Source organism: Balaenoptera borealis, assembly GCF_965194805.1.
Source record: "Balaenoptera borealis genome assembly, chromosome: 1".
Classification (NCBI taxonomy): domain Eukaryota; kingdom Metazoa; phylum Chordata; class Mammalia; order Artiodactyla; family Balaenopteridae; genus Balaenoptera; species Balaenoptera borealis.
Window position 1 is genome coordinate 58,537,780 of NC_138860.1, and position 24,730 is coordinate 58,562,509.

General features: G+C 37.5%; 1 protein-coding gene across 6 annotated transcripts in view; it reads right to left on the minus strand.

Annotated features, from left to right (window-relative positions):
• The window catches only part of DNM3 (dynamin 3), a 576,662-nt gene that overhangs the window by 314,693 nt on the left and 237,239 nt on the right, over nucleotides 1–24,730 (minus strand). For all 6 annotated transcript variants that reach the window (XM_082382854.1, XM_082382856.1, XM_082382851.1 and 3 more), the window contains exons 11-12: nucleotides 13,512–13,598; nucleotides 8,869–8,939 (exon numbers count right to left, since the gene is read on the minus strand). In XM_082382854.1, the coding sequence (XP_082238980.1) occupies nucleotides 8,869–8,939; nucleotides 13,512–13,598 (158 nt within the window). The remainder of the gene's footprint in view (nucleotides 1–8,868; nucleotides 8,940–13,511; nucleotides 13,599–24,730) is intronic.

The window sequence follows — 24,730 nt, forward strand, 5'->3', positions numbered from 1 at the left end:
TCCAAATCTACATTATTCAGGTTTTTGTGGTGAGGTTGTGAATGAGGTGAAGGTTGTGTCTGTGGCCAGGGGTCTGATGAGACCACACTGCCCTCTGGCTGCCCACCATGCCCTGATGCACAAAGTGTGCCTAAAGTACTACTCTTCCTGGGGCTTCAGATCCCATGCTTTCTTTCTCCAGGGTCCTCCAGGCTTTCCTCTCTTCTAGGAAGAAATGGGAAAACTACTATTATAATGTGATCATGCCTTCTTCATGGATATGACCATCTCTCCCAAGCATCATACTTGTGTTTTAGAGGTTTTTTTTTTTTTTTTAACAGGAGCTATTTTAAAATAAATCACTGACTAGTAGTGGTAACTTCGAACTATGGCAGACTTACAGGTGTTTACTTTTAAGTAGGTGAACTACTGGGGACCCTCAAATTATGTATAGGTCCCCTTAAAATCATATAAGAGAAAAGAAACTGAATATAAAGCAAAAAACACAGAGATTGTTGATGACTCCTTGTGCTACCTTAGGCAAAGAGTATGACCTAAATGGACCTTAGTTTCTTGGCTTTCTTGGCTATAAAGTGTGTGTGTGTGTGTGTGTGTGTGTGTGTGTGTGTGTGTGTGTGTGTGCACGTTAAGAGTCAGAGAGACAGAGACAAGTGCTGGGGCACTGTTTCTTAAGTTTCTTTTACATCTAAGATTCCTTGAGATGCAAAGTTACTCTCAGATGCTTGTGAAATCCACTAGGTGAAGAGATTTTCCACTGACATAGAATTTTCATCTACTAAATAATGCATATTTAGGATCTACCACTTGTAAGAATATGCAGGGAAAAAATAGATTTATTTTATAAGCCAATCTCAAATATTAGTGTTAGAACAAATACTAAATTACCTTTACTTTTCACCTAAAAAATAATCTTTTTTGCAGCAACTGGCCCCATAAATCCAAAGATACTGCTTTTAATGACGTATTTAGGTACTTAAATTTACTCCATAAGTAACATAATAAAAAATAATCTGCCTAGATAGAAAACATCCTTTATCATAATTCTTAGGAATGCAATGATAACTGAACTGAAAGTATTTCAAAATACTTATTTAAAAATGTATTCACAGAAAACCATGTAAGGACTTGCAAGTTAATTTGAGTCTTTGGAGGTATTCTTGGTAATAGGTCCTTAACTGGTTATCTCTGCAATATTGTAAAACACACCTATATATAATGTTTTAATTTGACATAAGTCAAAATTGTTAGGGCACCAACTATCTGAAAGGAAGTCTGTGGAACATATAAACATGTATAAGGTATGGTCCTTGTAAAGAGAGCCTACAATTTATCTAGTGTGGGTAGTGACATACATACACAAAACACAAATAACAAAGGAATAAGCTCTAAAAGAATAAATATTTAAGGTTGTAACAGAAAGCCAAAAAAGCGCTTCTGTTTCAAATGTGGGATATAATTAACCCCATATCTTATTATCTGTGTGTACATTATTAATCATATAAAATTCCTACTACACACAAGTCACTGCTGAAGAGTTCGCCAGAACATTAAAACACATAAAACCAAATTAGGTTAATTAGTTTAATGCTCTGAGACATAATGATCTTGAAATTATATAACAAAAGGTTTAAATTTTTATAAAAATAAGAGCACATTGAATGACATTCAAAGAAAAATAATCCATGTTACCTCTTAGCTCAAAAATTTTTTCTGCATATTTGTGTCTATCCATGTCCATGTGCATGTGCAATAAGATTATAATAACATAAGAATGTGCCAAGGGGTATGTGTGACCATTTATCAGACAAATCCTGTACATAGTAATTGCTCTGAACGTTCAGAGAAAAGAAAGATCATTTTGGTCTGATTTGATCTGAGATTTTCATAGAAAACTTGAAGAAAAGTAAAATTTTAATAGAGGAAGAAAATCAACCGCATTCCAAGAGAATGGAGTAGTATAAGCAAAGCCAGGAGGTAGAAAGGTGGGGCATGCAGGGAAGTTGTGGAAAGTAAAACTATTATGGGAAAAATTGTATGACCATAGACTCAGGTTTGTATTCAATAAATGACCTTAAAAGCCACCTAGTACAATAACTCTATGTTAGGGCCAATTATGGAGAATTTGGTCATTATACTGAAGGCAGCAGAAAGTATTCAAAGATTCTAAGCCAGAAAATGGCATGATCAAAGAAGTATTTTATTAAATATTACATCCCTGAAATAGGCAGTATCAACTCTGAACCAGGGAAGACAGGAAGCAGCCAGACTTGATCCCCTCCCTCTGACTGTTGGAGTCCTGCCCAGCCTTCAAAATCAAAGCAAGTACCATTTCTGAATTATGCCTTCTCAGAAACCTCCAGTTATCTCTCCTTCCCATGAACTCCGCTAGCTCTTGGTCTGTGCCTGTATTCTATAAACAGGACTGTGTTATACGCAGGCCTCTAACTCCCCTCCAACAAGGTCTGCTGCTTGATGGCCAACGGTGTGTTGCATTGATCAGTTATCTCTACCTCTCTCACCACTGACATTACCTCGCAGTGTTTACAGTAGTTTCTTAAGAAATATTTATGGAATTGTATTTTGATGCCAGGGTTATATACAACCAGATTCTTAATGTTTATCTGCAATAGGAAATTTAAATAATTTGAAGAAGTGTGCCATAGACATGTGCTGCAGCAAGAGTATGGTACATTTAGGAATCCAAAAGTGGCCAGTCTGGCTACAGCACAGAGTTAGGGGGTGGGATAGAGAGGAATAGTAACAATAGAATAGGCTGAAGAGGTAAGCAAAAGACAGATTCTACAGGGCCTTGGAAACCACACTAATGAGTTTAGACTTTATTCTGAAAGTAATAAGAATTCCAGAAGGAATTAGAAAGAACATGACAAGGGGCAAGGAGACCACTGTAGCAACCCACCCAAGAGAAGACTAACTTTAGTAGTAGCAAGGATGATAGGAAGAAATAGAAAAAATTCCAAAAATATTATAGAGGTAGAATCATATGGACCTGTTAAAGATGGAAGGAAACAAAGGTGAGGGGAACAAGGAGTAAAGAATGACACTCAGGTTTCTGGTTTGAGCAACTAGGAGTTACCACCCACAGAGAGTGGGAACAATGGAGGAGGCATGAACTATAAAATCAGATGATGAGTTTAACTTGGGAATATTGGGTTGAGGCTTCCCTAGGATATACAGGTAGAGATTCCCAGTATGTAGCTGAATATGGTAACAGTCCAAGAAAAAGTTCTAGAATGGAGATCTAGATTTAGAGGCATCAGATAAAGCTGGTAACTGAAACCACTGCGGTGGGTAACACTGTTGGACAGGGATAGTGCAGTGAGTGAGAAAAGAAAAGGGTCTACAGAAGAATACTGATAAAAACCAGTTCTTAAGCCATGATCAGAGGATAAAGAGCTCCAAAATAAAAATGAGAAGAAGTGGCTAGAGCAGAAAGAGGAAAGCCAGGAGACAATGGAGAGTTATTTCAGCAAAGGGATAGGATAGGTCTCTTCAACAAGGAGTGGTTAATGATGTCAAACAAAGGACTCAGAGTTGTCCATTGAATTAACTGTTTGTTCCTGGCCAAAAGCAGTCTCAGTAGAGTGGTGTGGTAGAAACAAGACTACGGTGAGCCAAAAAGTAAAAGAGAAGTGAGAAAGAAGAAAGAGGAGTACCGACTCTAAGTCAAACCAAAGAGGGCTCAAACGAATCAAGAAAATGGAGTCCCTCAGAGATGCAGATTCCATGGCAAATGTCAGAGTGTACCTCTCCCTCTACTACTATGTTTAGTTTGTAGAGGAGACTTGAAATTAAAAGAAACGTCAGTTGTGCTATGATGGAGGAATTACTAGAAAAATGGCAACATACAGACTAAGGCAGTGGAAGGGAAAAGTCTATCCTTTATACTTTAGTGACAGAGTGTTTAAAAAGCTGATTGTATACTCCTGAGCCCTGGGGTTTGTTTAGAAGCAGCTAACAGAGTTACCTCTTTTTTCTCTTCTTGAAGCCACCACTGTAGGTTACCACCAAGTTGTCAATAAAGTATAGCCCGCTAAAGGACCCAGAGCAATCAGCTGGATTCACCATATTCTAGAACTGTGCTGTCCAATACAGTCGCTGGTAGCCAGAAGTGGCTGTTTAAATTAAATTCTTAATTAATTAAAATTTAATTTTCATTTCTTCTGCTTTACTAGCCACATTTCAGCTACTCAATAGTAACATGTAGCTAGTGGCTACTGTATTGGACAGCATAGGTTATAAAATATTTCCATCATCTCAGAAAGTTCTATTAGACAGCACTGCTCTGGAGTAAAGAATCTCTTTTAGAATGTTCTTTTATATTACCCCAAGAAGATTATAAACAGTTGCTGAGAGTCCCAAGAGTGCAACTTATCACATGTAGGCTTGGCTCCATCCAATCAGATTGAAGCCAAAGGAAGAAGAAAACTACATGATGTCGACTGCCCCTGCAGGATCTTTAGTGAAGTCTCAGGCTAAATATTATGCAAGAAAACCCTAGAGAACTTGGGGGCCTATAAAACAAAGATGACTCATCTCCTAAGACTCATTTTAAGGATGAAGATAAAGTTCAAAATAACAGATTTGAGAATGAAAGAGAAAAGTGGAAGTCCACTTATTTTTAAAACAGTGCTTGAAACATTAGAATTTATAACTTATTTAAATAGATGATACTAACGATGTCCTTGCAAGTTGTTCAAATCTATATTTCTACCAGTCCCGGTAGGCAACCAAGCATTTAATTCCTAAATTGGCAAATAAGGATCTTGCTATAATCTAATACCTAAGTTTTAATTCCGCAAGAAAGAGAACATTCTCATGTAAGAATAGGAACTAGATACACCATTACAATGGAATATGATTATGTATTGGGGACACATAAAAAAGAATGTAAAGGTAAAGACCAAGATTGTTTTGGAATTTGGTGCCAAGGTTCACATATACTGCCTTTAGTAAAATGGTAACAGAGACATTCCAGAGGATCAGGAAAGAGATATAATGAATGCTACCACCCTTAGAATTTTCATGGTGCTCACATAACAAGAACTGAAATCTGCACACTATCATTTCAACTGTGAGAAAACAGGTGGGAAGACCTACTCAGCAGATTGAAAAACAGACCTCGGTCTGCTGTTTGTGGCATAGAGATGTTATTCTAACGGTGTGTATCTGGAGCCCATGTTTCTTAAACCACCGGACTGCAAAAATCTTAGTAACTCAGAAGGCAAACTGTGCCCATGAAAATGGAGAAGAGCACAAGAATTTGAAAGTTCACTCCCCACGGCATTCAGCTAACAAGCTTGCCTTTCTGTTCAGACAACAGGATTACTGAGAAAGAGAGGAAGTGAATGAAGAATAATTAATTGGAAGAGCGCGTTTTCTTAAATAACAAAAACTAATTATGTTGTGTTAAGAAAAATAGAATGTTGGGGGTTTTTTTTCACCAGGGAAGAATGACAAATTAAAATCCTTAAGTCATGAGGAAAGTTGACATTTCCTTCTGAAATACTAAACTTTTAGGTTCAGAAACTATATTACAATTGAAAAATCAAGCCTTCAGAAATTAAGAAATTCCAAAGCAAGTCTACAGCAGCGCTTACTTGGACACATTACACATGGTACATATTTTACGGTCGATGTTTAACAAATAACTGGGAGATGAAAAAAAGTTTCACATATTCAACACGGCAGAATAAATTCTATAGCAGAAAGAATTTTGAGTTGTTCTGAACACTACTCTGAGACATCACTTTCCATTAATCTAATTTTAGCAATTTGTTTTCCTTTCTTTTTGGTAATTTTTAGAACAAAAAGTCATCCCAGTTGAAAAACAAACTACATGTGTAAAATACTCTATACATCACCATCCTATAAATCTGAGGGGTGGTCCTCCTCTTTTGGTAAATCTCTAAAAATCTCATGAAACTAATGCTTATTTTCCTCAACTCTAGACTTTAATTTTCTATCTTCAGAACTTAAAAATACTTACATAATTGTCTTCAAATATGGCTTTTCTTCCTTGATGGAAACAGCATTCCTGCCAACTTCAAAATTTATAGCTACAACCATATTTTTTTAATTTTTAAAAGCACAAAAAATACCACAACTCCTCAAAGTAATTTTGAAATGAACACTTATTCATCATCATAATTATCCCATGTCACATTGAAATGCACTCCAACTCAGCATACAAACAGAAAGAACATTTACCTCTGAGTCTCAGTGCAAAATATTACATCTGGAGATAACATCAGCAACTAAAAAAGTCTTTCAGTGGCAATCATACTCCAGTCATTAAAAACGTCATAAATGAAGTAAAATGGTACATCTCGTAGAATCAAGTTCCTGTGTGTGTGTGTGTGTGTGTGTGAGTGTGTACATATGGTACTTTCTCACTTTTACAGACTGCACCACAATTTTCAAAGGCACTTTCACATAACTTCATTAATTTGATCTTCTGACAATCCTGAAAAGTATACAAGACAGGGATTTTTTATTATTCCATTTGACAGAGCAATAAACTGAGATACAGAGAGACTAAGTGGCCAAAACCCAAACCTCATCAGTGGCAAACCCTGGAAAAAGAATTCAGGCTGCTGACTCCCAGACCAGTCCTTCAAAAGGAAGTTTAGGTGTGCAGTTTAAATTAGATGAGAAATGTGCAAAGTTACTGGGTTTCTAAAGCAGTTTGAACAATGATTCTTTTTAGTCCCCTAACAACATAAAGGTTCACAATCTATCTCACTGCTGGAAAAATGGGACTGTCACCTGGATTACAGAGAGACTGTAACAAAAGGCTGTAATTGAAGCATTTTCATTTGCAAAATTATACGCCTTTGAAAACCTAGTCAACATAATACTTTAGTTCAACAGCTTCTGAGGTAGAAAATATTAAAATTTACTGGAGAACATAAACTCTGGACCATTTATCTTTAAAAATAAGTAAAAGGATAATCTAGGGGGAAAATGTTTCAAGCAGAGTATAGGGGTGAAATTTAAATTTAGTGCTGGTTACAAAACATGTTCAAAACTTGAATCCTTCCAAACTGATTATGATTTTTTTCTCTGTCTCCTCCTTGAATCAGGATACCATAACAGGACAGTGCTGCAATATCCTTTTCACTTTTAAGTTATGGTGTCAAGTTTATATCTGCATCTGCTACATTTTTATAAAAATCAAACTGGCATTTGTAACCAATAAAAATCAACATGAAAGGAAGTATTCCTGGTTATTTCAAATGACTCAAGGATTTCTTTTTCTTTTAAATTCCTCAAAGAAGCAAGTGAAGTAAATGGAGAATGCATCAGTTTAAATTTTTACCTGCATTTCTCTATACTTTTCAATTATTAGGCAAGCTCCTAAAAGACAATTTTTTTTTCCTTTTCTTTTTCTTTCCCCCATAGCAACTAGAGCAGAGCTTGGAACAGGTCACAAGGATTTCACGGACTACACAGAAAACCAGGTAGAAATTCTCAGGTCCACCCTTCCAGGCCTAGGGACAAGAAGACACACCGGAGTCTAGGTTTCTTGCCACTGGTGCTTTTGCAGAGGGAAATGAGCAGTACAGATGATGAGAGCCATGGGGGCAAGAAGACGGGGGAGCAGGTCTGTGTGAAGTGGCTGTGGAGTAAATCCCTATCTAGAAGTTGGAGCGGGCAGTGCAGCTAAAAAAAGACAACTGTCTAAAGGAACATATTAATCACTGAGTTCTAACAATTTTACACATAAGTCACAGACAGGAAACAGTTGAAAAAACTAATGTACCAAAACCAAAAACTAGTGTACCACACAATAGTAATAACTGCTGGATGCAAAATGTGTATACACTATTTGTTAGGCCATGTTCAGAATGAGACAATTTTCTGTTGAATAATTGGGCCTTTCCTCTCTAAAACATGCCTATAAATTCCTCAGGCCACTGTTTAGTTTAGGTCACATGATCTAAATATCTGTTTCTTCTAAGTCAAAATGTAAAACTAAGTCAGTCTAGTTTTACATTTTCTTGTGTTTCATTTTTTATTTGTCCCTATTCTTGAATACATAGTAAAGTAACAGTACATAGGTGTCTTTACTTTATTTTTTATATAAAATAAACTATATTTTATATACTTGAGGTTGGAACCACTTACATGCCACAGGTATATTTTAGAGTTAGAATCAAAATTCTTTAAAAGCAATAAAAAACTGATTCCACTAAAAGGCAGGAAAAAATGGTAAATTCAGGGTCTTGAAAATGTCACACAATAAATAACCAACCTTGAATACTTAAGCATAATGTTTACCTGACAATATCTGTGAACATAGCAATAGAATATTAGAATATAACAGAACACATGTATGATAGAATAGCAATATATAGACAAGCTTATATAAAGTATATATACTTCATAGAAAAGAGAATGTTCATCCAAAAAGATTACATCTAAGTTCACAAAGGACAGTTTTTTTAAAAAAAATAGGCCACTATAGTCTGATTTAGGGATGGCCAAATAGCTTGTATCCTGTGAATTGCACTGGGTATTTCAAATTTATGTGAGAAATTGTTCCCTAACATATTTTAAATGTGCATCTGTTACTGCTTATCTATGGGAGCTCAAGTACAAACTGCAGATCATCATCCAAAAACAAGGAGTATCTGAGCTACATATGATTTCCCATGCTGTACGATAAAGAAGCCAACTCCTTTATTCAGAGAACATGGCCCCATGGCCACGAGGCTCAGATCTCCTCAGTAGGTTGACTCAGAGTTAATCCTGACACAGAATGCTGGGGTTGTTGTAGAAATTCACATGTGTATTTGAGACAAATCAGCAGGAGGAATGCATGTGACAATCAAGGATTTCACGTACTTTGCGAAGCCAATGAAATCTTCGTGGTTGGTGTTGATGTAGGAGACTTGGATGTCGATCAACAGCAATACCTATAAGTCCAAGAGAATCACTTCAGTGAAAACCCATCTTAAATATTCTCAAACACTAAGTTCGGTAATAGCCTACAAATCATTTATCTTTATTTAATTTTAAAAAGGATGCTTCAGTTAGAATGAAAAGTTGCATTAACTTTTTTCATTAGACTCTCATTTTTACTCTAAACTCAGAAACAAAAGATCTATGTGAAAAGTCTGAGTCCCACATGAAGACAACAGCATTATAGTTTATAAGCATGTACTTAACATGCTTACTTAACACAGAGCCAACTTAACACAGAACCTAGAATTATTCTATTCCTCTAAAACGTAGGTGTAATGTTCAAAAGGACACATGTATAAAAATACATGTGGCAAGAAGGCCATGCAGGAGCTGCTTAGAGCTTCCTGCTCCTGTAGACACCATATGTTAGCCACAGAATAGCAATATCATCTCTTGTTTTTCCTCTCCTCTTCTATCTCTTTAAGCTCCCTATAGGAAAGTAGGAGAAGTATCTCATCAACCAACTCAAAAAGGCAATATACAAATAAATGGAAAGCCTCCTTGAGATCAATAGGCTTCACTGAAGGTGACATCTGAGTGCATCGAAGCATTCGTGCTAACAGTTCATTGGCACCGTCTATATAATGTCCCCCAGGAGGTGCATCCTCAGGAAAGCCTTCCCTGATCCTCACCCCACACCCTCACCCAAGACCAAGTTGGATCATGCTATTACTCTCATATAGTCTATAAATCATGATTATATTTTTATGTATTATACCCTATACTTTTTCTTTGTGGTGTTTATCACAAATGTAATTAATTATTTATATTATATTTTGTTTGATGTTTTGCTTCCCTGCAAGACTGTAAGCTCCATGGAAGCAGAGATTATATTTATCTTGTTCACCACTTTATCCCCAGAACCTAGCATGATACACACAACAGGTGCCTGAGAAATATTTGTGGCTGTAAATTCTATGACGATCTACCAGTCTTGAAGAATAGTTTATTTTAAAGGGAGAAATTTATTCCCATATAATTAGTACATGGCCAAGTATTATTGTTTCTCACTCATTACCCAATGCTATGGTCTCTGAGGCTTTGCTTTTGTGGCTAATCTCAGTTGGTCATCTGACCAAATCTTGCTGTGAGCCCCAAGGAGCCCTACCGAAAAAAAGACTAAATGAATCACCCCAAACCCATCCTCACTACCAACATAAAGTCAATGCCCAGGCGCTAACTGGGTCAACAATATCATACTTGTATGAAAACTTTCATATCATCAGATAATTTTTTTTTTCTTCTCTTAATGAAGAAAACTGAAGAGTTAGGAGGAGTCATCACTATTAGATTATCTGTGGCATTGCCACTATTCTCCCTACAATAAATCCAGATTCTATTAAATTTTATACCCCAAATCCATTTGGCTAGGAGTTTGGATCAATAAACATAATATTCAAGCACAAATTAGTAGTCGCCACCATAAAGAACAAAATATCTACATAATTCTCAACATTGCCAAAGGTTGTCATGAATATCTTGGATGTTCACACACATTAACTTGGACTGCAGTACAGGGGAAAAGTGGAAGAAAAATAACAACTATGGCTGTTCTCATTCATATTCCTGGAAACTGGGAGTCTGTTTTCATCCTAGGAAAAGAGCCAGGTCGCATGTGGGGGATGAAAAGGAAAATAGTACATTTTTTCTCTTTTTTTCACTCTCTCAGAGTTTCTCACTGCCTTTCTCACCCACAGTTATTAAAAATTTAGTTGAAGAAATGTAAAGCTACCCCTGGTAGCAGTAATCACCCACAAAGCCAACCATTTCAACATGCAATTACATGTATGGAAGCACCTGGAATAACAGCAGGCACACACCGAAGCTCAAAAAACCTTTGTTTTAGAAAAAAGTTCAGACAGATTTATGGTTTTTCATATTTTTAATTCTGAAGAATTTCCCCTACACACAAAGTTTCCAGAGCAGAGGTTGGTAATAATTCCATTTTTTAAAAAACTGCAAGAATACCTCAAAGCAGTACTGGTACAGAGGTCTAAGGAAATGGGTCACTCTCTGACCAGTGACTTCAGAAGTACCATATGGCCTAAAGCAGCACGGAGTTCAGAAATCAAATGTGAAATCTATGCAAACTGACATGTTCACGTTACCAAAAACATGCACGTTTTTACTATGCCACACAGGTCCATATTAGCAGTGGCAGGCACCAGCTTCTTCGGGCAGTTGATTAACTGTCAAACCAGGCTACCTGAGATGGTCACTTAGGAGAGAGATGTTCGCTCCCTCCCTTAACTCCCACTTGGGGAATGAATTAATCACTACATCCGAGGTACAGATGGAAGACAGTCTCCCTTGAAAACAGAAAAGGCAATTCTTTCTCATGTCTACTATGTGTCATAGCTCTTTAGGAATAACAAAAACAACTAAAATTAATGAAGAACTAAGAACTATATCTGGATTACTTCATTTCATCCTCACAAAATACCTGTGAGTTAACTACCATTATTAGTCCACTTTCCGATGAGGAAACTGAAGAGTAAAAGTAATAAATAACTTGTTCATTTACACAGAAAGCAAATGATAGAGCTTGGATTCGAACTCAGGCAGTCTGAACCCAGAGCCCACAATCTTTTTTCTTTTTTAATAATTTTTTTCCTTATTTTTTTTGGCTGCATCGGGTCTTAGTTGTGGCACATGGGATCTTCGTTGACGCATGTGGGATCTTTCATTACGGTGCGTGGAACCCGCGTCCCCTGCATTGGAAGGCGGATTCTTTACCACTGGACCACCAGGAAGTCCCTGGAGCCCACAATCTTAATGACAATGAAAAGTTTGAGTGTGTCATTTCAGTAAAACAAAAACTCTGAAACATGAAACATGAAGAAGTTAACTGATTTAGATATGAACACAAAGATAATTAAGATAATAATTGTACAGTTTTTTCCTCAATATTGTTTTTACACAGGATCCCTAAGAGTTAAGTAGGATGTATTATCATTTGAACTGCATAGAATAAAGACACAAATTAAAATGGTTATCTTATTTACTTAAGGTCAGGAGTACAGTTGATAACAGAACTCGTTTTCTTGGTCCAGCAGGAGCTGTGACATTAGGTGTGTGGGGGAACTTCTGGTCTTGGGTTGTATACCTGGACCCAGGCTTGATTTCACTGGCTCATGAGTTAACATTGATTTGTTTATCTCTACTAAGTCACAAAGCCTACTTTCTCCACTTTTGGCTATTGTGACTACTCCAAGAGTGAGAAAGTTGCAAAATAAGTGAAAACTATGAATAATCGTTTGTTAACTTTCAAAACACGATGATAAAAAGTAGCAGCAATGAATCCCAAAGCTCGAGCAGAGAGCAGCAGGTGGTTACCAGAGTCACTCACAAATATCCCAACCTGCTGGGCCTCCATTCCTCTGTCTCTTTGCTTTCTCCTTCCACGCCCAACCCAACCCTACAATACCCTCTGACACATGTTGCATGTGTCTCTCTCCCTGTGGTTTGTCTCTACCTCTCTCTCTCCTATTCTGCCTTCCTCCTTTTCCCCAGTTCTTTCTCTCCTTCTTCCCAATTCACCTAAGAACCACAAAATCTTGGAATTCTAACTTATAGAGGACTTCAGAGATCATACAGACCAACATTTCAACGTTGTACATGAGAAAACAACAGTCCCGAGAAGTGATTTGCTCAAGAACATGCTGTTATTCTGTGGTGAACACATGGCTTGAGTCCAGTGTCCTCTCCATGCTGTCACACTCGCAGCTGTGTCCTGGAACTGAAGAGCATCTGAAAACCTTTGTGTTTCCCATTATAATGCTTTATAAGTAACTAAGAAAACATCCACCTAAATTTAAGAAGCTTTAATTACTTTCATGTAGTCCTTAACTTTTTTCAATGAATTATTCTCACTTGAAAATAATCGTTCATTCATAGTTAGCCAAGAGTCGAAGACAATTTCAAAGCCACTCCTTACAAACCATATGTATTTACAAAATAGTTAGAAATGCTTAAAAGAGCTGTTCTTAAATGTTTTTATTTTTTTAGTCATAGATTCCATGGATAAGCTGATGAATAGCTTTATCCATTCTCCTCAAGAAAAAAAATAAAAAAACTAAACATTTTGCAAAACATTTTAGCAATTTATGAATATCCTGGTGCCCATCTGTGGGCCCTATATTAAAGAAAAAATGTGATATGTTTCTGGATTAGTGGTTTTCAAAGTGGGGTGTGTACATGCTAAGCGTACACATGATGATTCATGAAGTATTGAAAAAAATAATGGAACTCCTATTATTGCTTTTTAAATGTTATCCTTCTAAGGTCTTTATATATGTTTATATTTTTAACATACACAAGATGTTAGTATAGCAACACTACACTACCTATATAGCAACATGTATAAAATTCATAAATAAGTAAAAATAAACATATGTGGTGGTGTTCTCAGCTCTTTTTTTTCCATTCAGGGATACGCCGACTGTTGGAGACCACCAAACAACCCTGGGGAGATCTTCCACTTCCCACAAGGACCCTGCCCACCAGGGAAGGCCTCTCCTCACCTGGTCCTTTGTCTTCCCTTCTCGCTCACGAATGTGGTTAGCAACAATCCTTTCCGTTTCCTCGCAGAGTCTGGGGAAGTTTGCCAGCTGTCAAGAAAAACAGATCTGAGTGTTAATACTCAAATATTTATACTGCCAAAAAAGAAACAAAAATAAGTTATGTTGTATTCCAGAAGACATGCCGTACCATTCTGGAAGCAGAAGTGAAATATCCTAAAGAAGAATGGCAGAGTGACAGAAAAGACTGCACAAACTACAATCAGAAGTAACTACATTATCTGAGAAGAAACACTTCAAAACCAGCAGAGAAATTCCCTGCAAAGAAAACAGAAACCCAGATACCATCCAGCTCTATGCTGTACAGAGTTAGCACTTAATAAAGTTCAAAGATGAAGAAGATAGAAATGAGGATGAAAAGGAGGATAATGACTAATATTTATATAGTGCTTACCATGTTCCAGGTTGTGTGCTAAGCACCACATGAATTACCTCATTCGAAATTCACAACAATCATAAAAGACAGATCCGATTATTAACCCCATTTTACAGAGGAGGAAAGCAAAGCGCAGAGAGGTTAAGTAACTTGTCCCAGACTGCACAGTTCAAAATCGGTGGGTCCAGGATTCCTACCCAAGCCCTCAGACTCCAGAGTTCATGATCTTGTCCATCACTTTTTGAGGATGATTCACATTCCATGAACCACAGAGATCATTTTTTAAAATTCCACCCTAACAGATGTGTTTTTATATATTTTTGGCAAAACTGCAGAAATAATGCATGTCAATCACTTATCCCATCTCAATTATACAGGTAATTGTCCAAAATTTAGTTTGCAAAAATGAATGAATTATAGTTGTTTTCAGTGTAAGGAAGAAAAAGAAAAGGATGCTATCAATACAAATGTTCAAGGAAGCCTAACCTAAAAACGGGGCTTAGTCGGGTAAAGTTGTGTGGAACGGCTATGGGGAGAAGGGAGCTTGCCAAGCACAGGAACATGTGGGAAGGCGCTGGAGGACAGAGACAATGAGTGGTCAAAGAAGTAAAGGAAGGTCAGTGCAGACAGCAAGGGGATGGTCTTTAGGCAAAGCTAGAATGGTAAACAGGGGCTTGATCCTTGTAGACCTGTTAGGAATTTTGGCTTCTGAAGCAATTCAGATGGAAAATAATGGGACTTGGACTGGGACGGCAGCAATAGAAATGGAAAAAAGTGGGCAAATTCATGGTTTATGACAGGCAAAGATTAATTCCATTTATTATATAAAGCACTTGCAAATTAATAAGATTAACACTAACATCTCACATAAAAACAGGCAAAAAACGTGATTTAATTTAAAAAGAAATTTAATGGTCAATAAGAGAAATATTAAACTTCACAGAGTAATGCCAAGAAAGATAGTAACTACTATGTTGTCAAGTTACTGTAATCATTTTTATAAGACTTAATGCAGGTGAAGGTGTACTGAGACTAGCACAGTTTAAACTTGCTGAAGGGACGTCAATGAGAATAATCTGTCTGTTAAGCAATTTGGCAATATGTTTCAAAAATTTTAAAGACACACACATGTCAGTCTAATTACTTCATGGGATTCTGAGCTAAAATAATAAGGAAATTCATCACAGCGTTACTTGTAATAGCAACAATAAGACAAATAGACATAACTCTATAAGCCACCTAAGTATCCAATGATGTTAAATAAATTAAGGTAGGTCCACTAATGGGATGTAATAAGCCATTCCAAATAATAGCTAATATTTGATATAATACTAATTTATAAATAATATCTAATAACATGCTAAAGTGTCTATAATATGACACTGGGTGAAGAAAATCAGGCTACTAAATATAAAATGTGATTACACACAAGCATACACACACACTCATAGCCACAGGCCACCATATACACTTGATAGCCTTTGAGGATATAGCCAAAGACCTTAAAAACTCCAAAATTCTTGAGTAATACTGTAGCACATAATATTTCCCCTACCTTGTATGCTAGGCCTCCCTGAGGTGTGATTGCTCCATGGTCATTGGGGTCACTGTGCACACCTACTTTATAGCATGCATGATGCACATCAGTGTCTTAGCAAGACAACAAACTGCACTACTTCATGGAACCGTTGTGATTACAAATCACATATAAATGTTAAATCACCTAATGCTGTAGGTCTGCTGTCTGTGAACAGAAAAGAATCTACACAAATACTACAAAATGTTAATTAGCAACAACCTCTTTGAATGATGGGCTTATGCATAATTTTAATTTTTTTCTATATACGTCTGCATTTTCCAAATTTTTCCACAACGAACATACTTTTTTTTTTTAATTAATTAATTTATTTTTGGCTACATTGGGTCTTCGTTGCTGTGCACGGGCTTTCTCTAGTTGGGGCGAGAGGGGGCTACTCTTCATTGTGGTGCGCAGGCTTCTCATTGCAGTGGCTTCTCTTGTTACGGAGCACAGGCTCTAGGCACTCGGGCTTCGGTAGTTGTGGCACACGTGCTCAGTACTTGTGGCTCACGGGCTCTAGAGCGCAGGCTCCGTAGTTGTGGCGCACGGGCTTAGTTGCTCTACAGCATGTGGGATCCCCCCGGACCAGGGCTCAAACCCGTGTCTCCTGCATTGGCAGGCAGATTCTTAACCACTGAGCCACCAGGGAAGTCCTAGAGTACTTTTATAACAACATCATTAGAGCATAGAAACCTGGCGGCCTTGGTCACCTCAAAATTCACAGCCCAGTGTCTGTTTATGAGATCACCAAACCATCACCCCTTTACTGAGACCCCTAGCTGAATTCTGAGATCTGTGCTCATTTAGGGGCTTACTTCATGAATAACTTCAAGACACAAATGAAGCTTCCATTTTGAGTTTCGGAAACATTCTTCAGGGACAGTTCTATCATTCTGGAAGCGCTTTTATACTCTGAGAATACTGCAAGTTATTTTTGTGAGGCCTATAAAAAGTTTCTAAGTATGGAGGGGATAGCTGATGAATACTTGTCCTTCTTCTTGACTAATGCAAACCTAGGTGGCACATCTGGCACAAACCACTAGCCTGCACTAGGCCACCAGAGCAACTGTTCCTCCTCTGCACTCACAGTGTACCCCAAGCTATCATTGCATACTTGCTTTTGATGATAGCCACAATAACATAGAACCACACTCCTGCAGACAAGTGACTACACAAGCAATAGCGGTCTACTAAATAGGATGGGAATGCCAATAGCATTTACAAAATGGATTATAGCAGATTATTTCTAAAACACCAAAGAGTGGCAATATAAATATTTATTCAGAAACTAAATACTTGATAGCTGAAGGACCCCAGACTAGTATGCAGACATCAATAAGTCAAGGAAAGGCCAAAATGATAAGAGTATCCCATGAAGTAGAAACATCTAAGAACACTCCAATCTACTGCCCTTGGCAGGAGGATTGATTTTTTTGTGTGTACCTCCTGATCTTTCCAAGCTCAACTTCATCAGGAAAGGAACACGCCAGAGCCATAATTTTGTATCTACAACTGAGAAAACTGGATGTAAATGAGCCTAAATTGTAAGTGGGATAAAATAGAAAGAGAACACACTAGAAGAACTGCCCTCAGAGAAATATTGAAGGGGACAGTAAGCAGGAAAGATCTAGGCATTACTGAAAGGCAGTAATGAAGCCAGTACAGTTTCCAACTGGTTGATCTTAAAAGGTTTGTAGGAGTGTAAAAAATGTTGTGGGGGTATAAAAATCAAAATGATGGTTTTAATTGCTGGCTCCCAAATGTAATGCTCCAGTCCCAATTCTTCATAATACATATAGGAAGAAGGCAAAAAAAAAAGTCCTACTGACATTCAGAATGACTTCTGAGTAGGCTTTCTGCCACTCATTTCATTACCTCATTCAGCAGAGTCCCTGCTCAGTTTGCATGATGTTCTACTTAGCTTTAACAGATACTCAGCTGATTGCTCACTTCAATCCCTTGCCTCTCTTCTATGTCTCTTACTTAAGGTGCAATCAGTTTTCTCAACCACTTAAGTCATTATAATTTTCAATCTCTTTTGCTCTGGATGTTGAACTAAAAGCTTACCATTGTAAGAACACAATTTTTTGTCAAAGTCATCAAAATTTTAATCACGTGTGCCAAAATAATATTGACCTAGAAATCACCATCATTAGATTTTTATTCTTCTATTAATTATTTAAATATTCTGCAAATTGATTTATACAGGCTTAAGGAATTAAGGCTTTGCTATTGGATATAATAATTTTATATTCTTAAATTTATTTCAAATCAGTCATTCATTTAACAAACATTCTTTGGGCACCACTATAGGCCAGCTCTGAGCTCAGTTTATGTCAAAGTACCTGATATCGGAAACCTCACAGTCTTGAATGGCAGGTTGACTATACAGATAAATTGTTATACGAGAGAAATATTTCACAAAAATCAAGGAGAAACACAAAGAAGTAAGTGGCTAAATCTGCTCTGAGAAGGTCTCAGAAGATTTGATGCTTAAACAATGACAGCAAAACTTCCAGACAAAGCTGAACATCTACTAAATGATAAATTACTTCTAAATAGCTTATGTGAAAATTATGTTGAATATTCTTAAATAATAAGGAAGATTAAATGGAGTAATAATACAATATACATGTATTTAGGAATCAAAACTTTAAATATATAATTTTAAGAGAAAACTTTATACTTGTTCTGAGACAAAGTAGCACCATCATTTTTTTAAATACAAAAACATGTTTTAATAAAATCCAATCTTTTAAGTATTATTTAGGGTAGTGTTTAATTATTTTGATGGGACGTCAATATAAAAATTTAATTTTAAGTATGGAGCACATTTTTCCCTAGAGGAAAAAAAATCACTTGAAAGACATTTCTCCTCAATAAAAATAAATTATACACTTACAAAATGTATTAACCATTGATTAATCAGATCATGAGAGCCATACTATTAGGTTTCTCTTGGAACAGGCACAAGACCAGGCAAGACTCTATACCTTCAAGAGTAACTAGTTCAATGCCTTAAGCAAAGACTCAGGTTCTTAGGTAACCACCTGTTCACAGTTCCATTGCAAACACCACTGAGAAAATGAACTAAAACCAGAATAAAATTTCTTTTATGTGCATGACTTGAGTTGATGGTTTGGCTGACCTAAAGATATGGGCTCTATTTTGATCAAAATGCTATAAACCGTCCAGTGTTGGCCACGCACTACAAACTCGGTAGCCATAATGATTTCACTGCTTATAAAAGCATGCAATAATTTTATTCTATTTATGTGAGTTAAAATCTGCCCCTAAAACCCCTAGTGATTTTTAATTTGTGTGTAGCATAATGGTGGATTTATTCAGGAGATGAGAGAATATTTATTTGGGCACAACACATTTGTTATGAAAAAAGGAAAAACAGAAGTATTCATATTTACAAAAGTGATCAAAAATGAGAAACAATTCTAGTAAAACAGGTCAAGAAACTTCACAAGCGTAAGTGGGAAAATTCTTTATTGAGGATTCTATATTTTAGGAGTGGCATATAGGAAGTCTAGGAAGATCTAAGTGAAGTTGGTAAAAAGGGGAAGGATGCCAGATCCCACCCGGGTGGCCTTGGGTAAAGTAGTCAGAGAGAAAGAAATACTGTTAGCCCTCCTTCTCCAAGTGGGCAAATCCCAAACCTCAAATATTTTCTACAAATGATGGGAGAAATGTTGAGCTCTGTGAAGGAAGAACATATATGGTAAGTTGATATGTTCTCCATTACATATCTGACCTTATTATTTCTTCTAAACAAAGAAATGAAGAGAATGCTAGTGTTATTTAGCAGATGCTAAGGAATTAAAACAAAAAGCCCAACCTTAAGTGAAATAAAGCTGAAAGGTAGTCAGAAGAGCCATAATCTCATTAAGTAATCAGAAAACATCCAAACAGGACGGCAGGAGGGCGTTGGTGCTGGGTCAAAACAATCCCTGAAGACAATAACCAGGTTTTCATCACCACTCTTTCCACATTTATCTCTGGTAGACATTATTAAGCAGTTAAAATGGAACAAGAAAAATCATGCAGAAAGTAAGAGGAAAAGCAGGGGCCAGGGTAAATTATAAATTAAGAATTAATTGCAAAGATCATGAATCCTTTAATGAATTGTGAGATTAAAAGGTGAGATTACTATCTCTTGACTTTTAGTCAAGTCCCAGGACTGAATTTCATATAAAATCCAACAAATGATTCAAACTTTAATACCCAGCCTGATTTGAAACCTGAGTACCATGGCCCATTACGTGAGGCATCTGCTGTATGCGAAGCACAGCACAGAGTGTTTGACTGGACAGCCAACCATTAGAAGAGATGAAATGCAAGTCTTTATGTACAGAGTGAAAACCAGAGCAGATCTATCCAGACCTAAAAGAAAATCCTATTTGAGCATGATGTTTTGTATATTCTCTTTCATCCTACAAGCTTTCATGGAAGTTACTGAAATGACTACTTTAGCCAAACGGAAAATCACCTGCCAAGTCGATGAGACATGATTCATGTATTCAATTATTCATTCAGTAATTATTATTGAAAACCTGGATGTTCAGGGGTTATAAATAGAGTAATGAGCTTAACAAACCAAGTCCCTACTCTCATGGAGCTTACATTCTCCAAGTCCCTCTACTGTCCAACAATCACAACAAAAATAAAAGACATATGTAGTATAATTCATGTGGTCGTATGTGCCACAAAGAAAAACAAATTTGGTAAGTAGATGAAGAATGATATGTGTGTGTGTGTGTTTGAAGGAAGCATGTGCAATTGCTGACAGAAAAGTCAGAGGAAGACTCTGATTATGTGGCATTTGAGCAAAGACCTGAAAGAAGCTAGGATGTGACCCATGCAGATATCTCGAGGCAGAGCATTTCCAACACTGAGAATGAGAAATGCAAAGGCCCTGCACTACATCTCCTTGACCTGTTGAAGAAACAAGGAAACCAGTGTAGCTGGAGTGGACTGTGGGGAGGGAGATGGGGAGGAGTTTAGAAATGAAAAGGAGCAAGATCGTGCAGGGCCTTGGAAGCTGTGGTAAGGTCTTTGGATTCACTGCTTAGTTACGTGTATTCAGGGTCAGATATCTACTTACCTAACATGCCACAAAACTCAGCATTTCTTCTAACAGCTCTTTTTAATGAAAAATCTTTCCCGGTGTTTCTAATAACCAACTAATGTATCTTTTTTATTTCCTTGCAAAGCGTTTTTTTCTTTTTTCTAAGCAGGGGGAAAAAAATCAATTAATTGGTACGATGGTGATCCAAGAATGTGGCTTCCCAAGAGGCCAATAAATGGCACAGTTGCTAAACTGTGCTTAAAAAAACAAGATGTTCCTCTCAGTGCTTCCTGCAAAAAAGCTCAGGACCCTGCAATGAAGCACTGGAGAAGAGGCAGTAGAGAAAAGCAGCTGAAAGATGATGCCCACCAGAAAACTTCCAAAGTTGAGATGTCCCTGGAGTGAAGCCAAATAGCTCATAAAACTCTAATGTCCCTGTCTTGTCCTCCAGTGCCCCAGAGACCACAGTGAGAAAACATCCGAGAAGAAGTGCATTCCCCCAGGTTAGCTTTGTGCCTTGTTATCTGAACACATATAAATCCCATGTGTTTCATTGATGTTTATTTATGTGGCTTAAGGAAAAGAAAAGTTAAGTATTTTACACATAAGAAATTCAACATGAGCAACTGTAAGTGAAAATATTGTTTTAAGTTTATATATATATATTCACATATACATATATATATATATTCACAATACAGTGAGAGTAACTATACACTTCAGATTGCCTGGAGCAGTCTTGGTTTACTCATATTATTCCAGTGAAAGTACTGATAGCTCCCCCTTTTAATCTCAAATCTGTGTTGGACAATAAATTATATGGTCACCTTATCTATGGGTTGTGTTCAAAAGGGGTCAAGTAATTAAGTCCTGGCATACTCAACTTTAATTAGGATTATTTTGCTTTACAAAAGACTTTAATTAGACCAGTTTTAAGGTAAAAAAACAATTGAAGGTAGACATAATAAGGCCAAATATCAAGAACATCAAATTGAGGAGTAAGGAAAAGGATAGATACCTGAAAGAAAACCTGTCCAAATTTTATCATTTTAAAAGGAGTGACTAGAGGAAGTGGCAAGGTGGTGGTGTAGAAGGACGTGAGCTCACCCCTTCTTACAAAAACACAACTAACTACTGAACAACCTTGACAAAAAAAAAAAAAAAAAGCTGAAAACTACCAAAAAAGATATCCTACATCCAAAGACAAAGAAGAAGCCACAATGAGACGGTAGGAGGGGCGCAATAGCAATAAAATCAAATTCCATACCCGCAGGGTGGGCGACCCACAAACTGGAAAATAATTATACCACAGAAGTTCTCCCACAGGAGTGAAAGTCCTGAGCCCCAAGTCAGGCTTCCCAGCCTGGGGGTCTGGCAATGGGAGGAGGAGCCCCCAGAGAATCTGGCTTTGAAGGCCAGCAGGGTTTGATCACAGGAATTCCACAGAACTGGGGGAAACAGAAACTCCACTCTTGGAGGGTGCACACAAGGTCTCATGTGCACCAGGACCCAGGGGAAAAAAGCAGTGACCTCATAAGAGACTGGGCCAGACCTACCTGCTAATATTGGAGGGTCTCCTATGGAGGTGGAGGGTGGCTGTGGCTCACTGCAGGGACAAAGACACTGGCAGCAGCAATTCTGGTGAGTACTCATTGGTGTGAGCCCACTTCACACTCATTGGAGGCCACCACTTCCTCCCCAAGACCTATCCCCTCCCAACAGTGCTGGGATGCCTCAGGCCAAACAACCAACAGGGCAGGAACACAGCCCCACCTATCAGCAGACAGGCTGCTTAAAGTCTTCCTGAGCACAGCCCTGCCCACCAGAGGGACAAGACCCAGATCCACGCACCAGTGGGCAGGAACCAGTCCCTCCTATCAGGAAGCCTGCACAAGCCTCTTAGACAGCTTCATCCACCAGAGGGCAGACAGCAGAAGCAAGAAGAACTACCATCTTGCAGCCTGTGGAAAAGAAACTGCAATCACAGAAAGTTAGACAAAATGAGATGGCAGAGGAATATGTCCCAGATAAAGGAACAAGATAAAACCCCAGAAGAACAACTAAGTGAAGTGGAGATAGGCAATCTACTGGAAAAATAATTCAGAGTAATGATAGTGAAGATGATCCAAGATCTCAGAAAAAGAATGGGGGGCAGGGATAGATTGGGAGTTTGGGATTGACATGTACACACCGCTATATTTAAAGTAGATAACAAACAAGGACCTACTGTATAGCACAGGAAACTCTGCTCAATATTCCACAATAACCTAAATGGGAAAAGAATTTGAAAAAGAATAGATACATATATATGTATAACTGAATCACTCTGCTGTACACCTGAAACTATACTCCAATATAAAAGAAAAATTTTTTTAAAAAGGAGTGATTAAAATATTCTTTTTAAACCAAGTACAGATTTCTTTACCATCAGGATAACTTTAAAATATCTAAATTATTAATAAGTATTTATAGAATATCTCATGTAGAGAAGTCAGTCACTGGGTTAGATGTCAAAGAAGATAAAAGACAGCTCTTTTTTAAAAGGAGCTTATCATCAGCAAGAGGAGGCATTCACCTAAACAAATAAATTACAAACAAATTGCAATGCAGTATCATAATTGTTATGATAGAAGTAAACACAGGGTTACAATTAAAGCACTAAGAAGGGAGTGAGAATGGAGACCAAGAAAGGGCTTACAGAGGCCCTTTAGGAAAAACGATGACTGAGCTGTATCTTAAGGAGACTCTCTAAACAAACAAAATCACATATACAAATATTAAAGGCACAAAAAATCTTTGTGAATAGTGCAAATCACTTAGAAGGGCTGAAGCAAGCAAAAAGTGACAACGGATGTAGCTGGAGAGTTATTCAGGGATCAGATGGTGAAAACTAAACACAATCATAAATGATTTGAACTTTCTTACGGTATAAGGAGCCACTGAATAATTTTGAGGGAACAGGCAAAAAATATGAGTGCGTATTATAGAAGGGCCATTTTGCCAACAGTGAGGAGGATGAATTTGAAGATGACCAGTCTAGAAGCAGTAAGATCAGTTAGGAGGTCACTGTAGTAATTTAGTTTGGGGGGAAAAAAAAAAAACTGTTTAGAGCCTTAAGTAAGAAGAGAAGGTAGTTGCAGTAGACTGTAGAGTAGACAGTTTCAGTTAAGAAGCTTGAGCTGGCGGTACAGATTTGGGAATCAACAATGTTTTAAGTGATAGTTGAACTATGGGAGATATGATCTGCCAGGGAGAAAGGAGAGAGAAGAGAAGGAAACCAGGAGCAAATTCTGGGGGACTCCAGTGTTTAGAGGCAGGCAAATGTGGATAAGCTCTTGAAGGAGATGGAAGAAGAATCATGAGAAAGATGGAGGAGAATCCAAGAAAGAGAGGTGTCAGCTTCAAAAAGAGAGTGGAATTCAATATCGGGAATAAGAGTGTCCATTCAATTTGGCAATCGAGTCTCTGGTTAACCTTTACCATAATTATTTCAATAGACTGGTGGGTGGAAGCCAAACATCAGAGGGTTAAGGAATTAACTGGAGATGAGACAGTAAAGATATAGCAAGCACAAACTACTTTTTTCCCCAAGAAGGTTGGCTATGAAGAAAAGGAGAGGAATAGGGCAGAAGACAGGTTTTTGTTACTTATAAGTCAGGAGAGACATAAATATATTTATACATTGACTTATTTTAAAATGTGATGGAGAAGGTGATGATTCAGGAAACAGAGGGATCCAAAGAGTAAGTTCCTTAAGTAGGTGAGAGTACGGGTAGAAGCCCAGCCCTGGTCAGGATTAATACTTCAACAGAGACAGAGAGAAGGATGGGCATGGCTGGGAATACACATAGGTTTGGGGGCTAGAAATTAATGTTCCCATTTATGGCCTCTATTTTCTCTGTGAAATCATTACTGAAAGTGATGCGCAAAGCACCTTAAAAACAGTGTTATAAGTTTAACATCACTATGGTGGAGAGCACTGCAAGTCACTAACTAATGAGATGCTGAAGACAATGGGTATATGATGTGGCCCTAATCCACACAGGTTGTCTCCAAGCTCTTCAGCAACCTGGGGGAAAGGGGGATAAAAGACAAATAGTAAATTTGACCAGCCTTAGAGTTTTAACAGG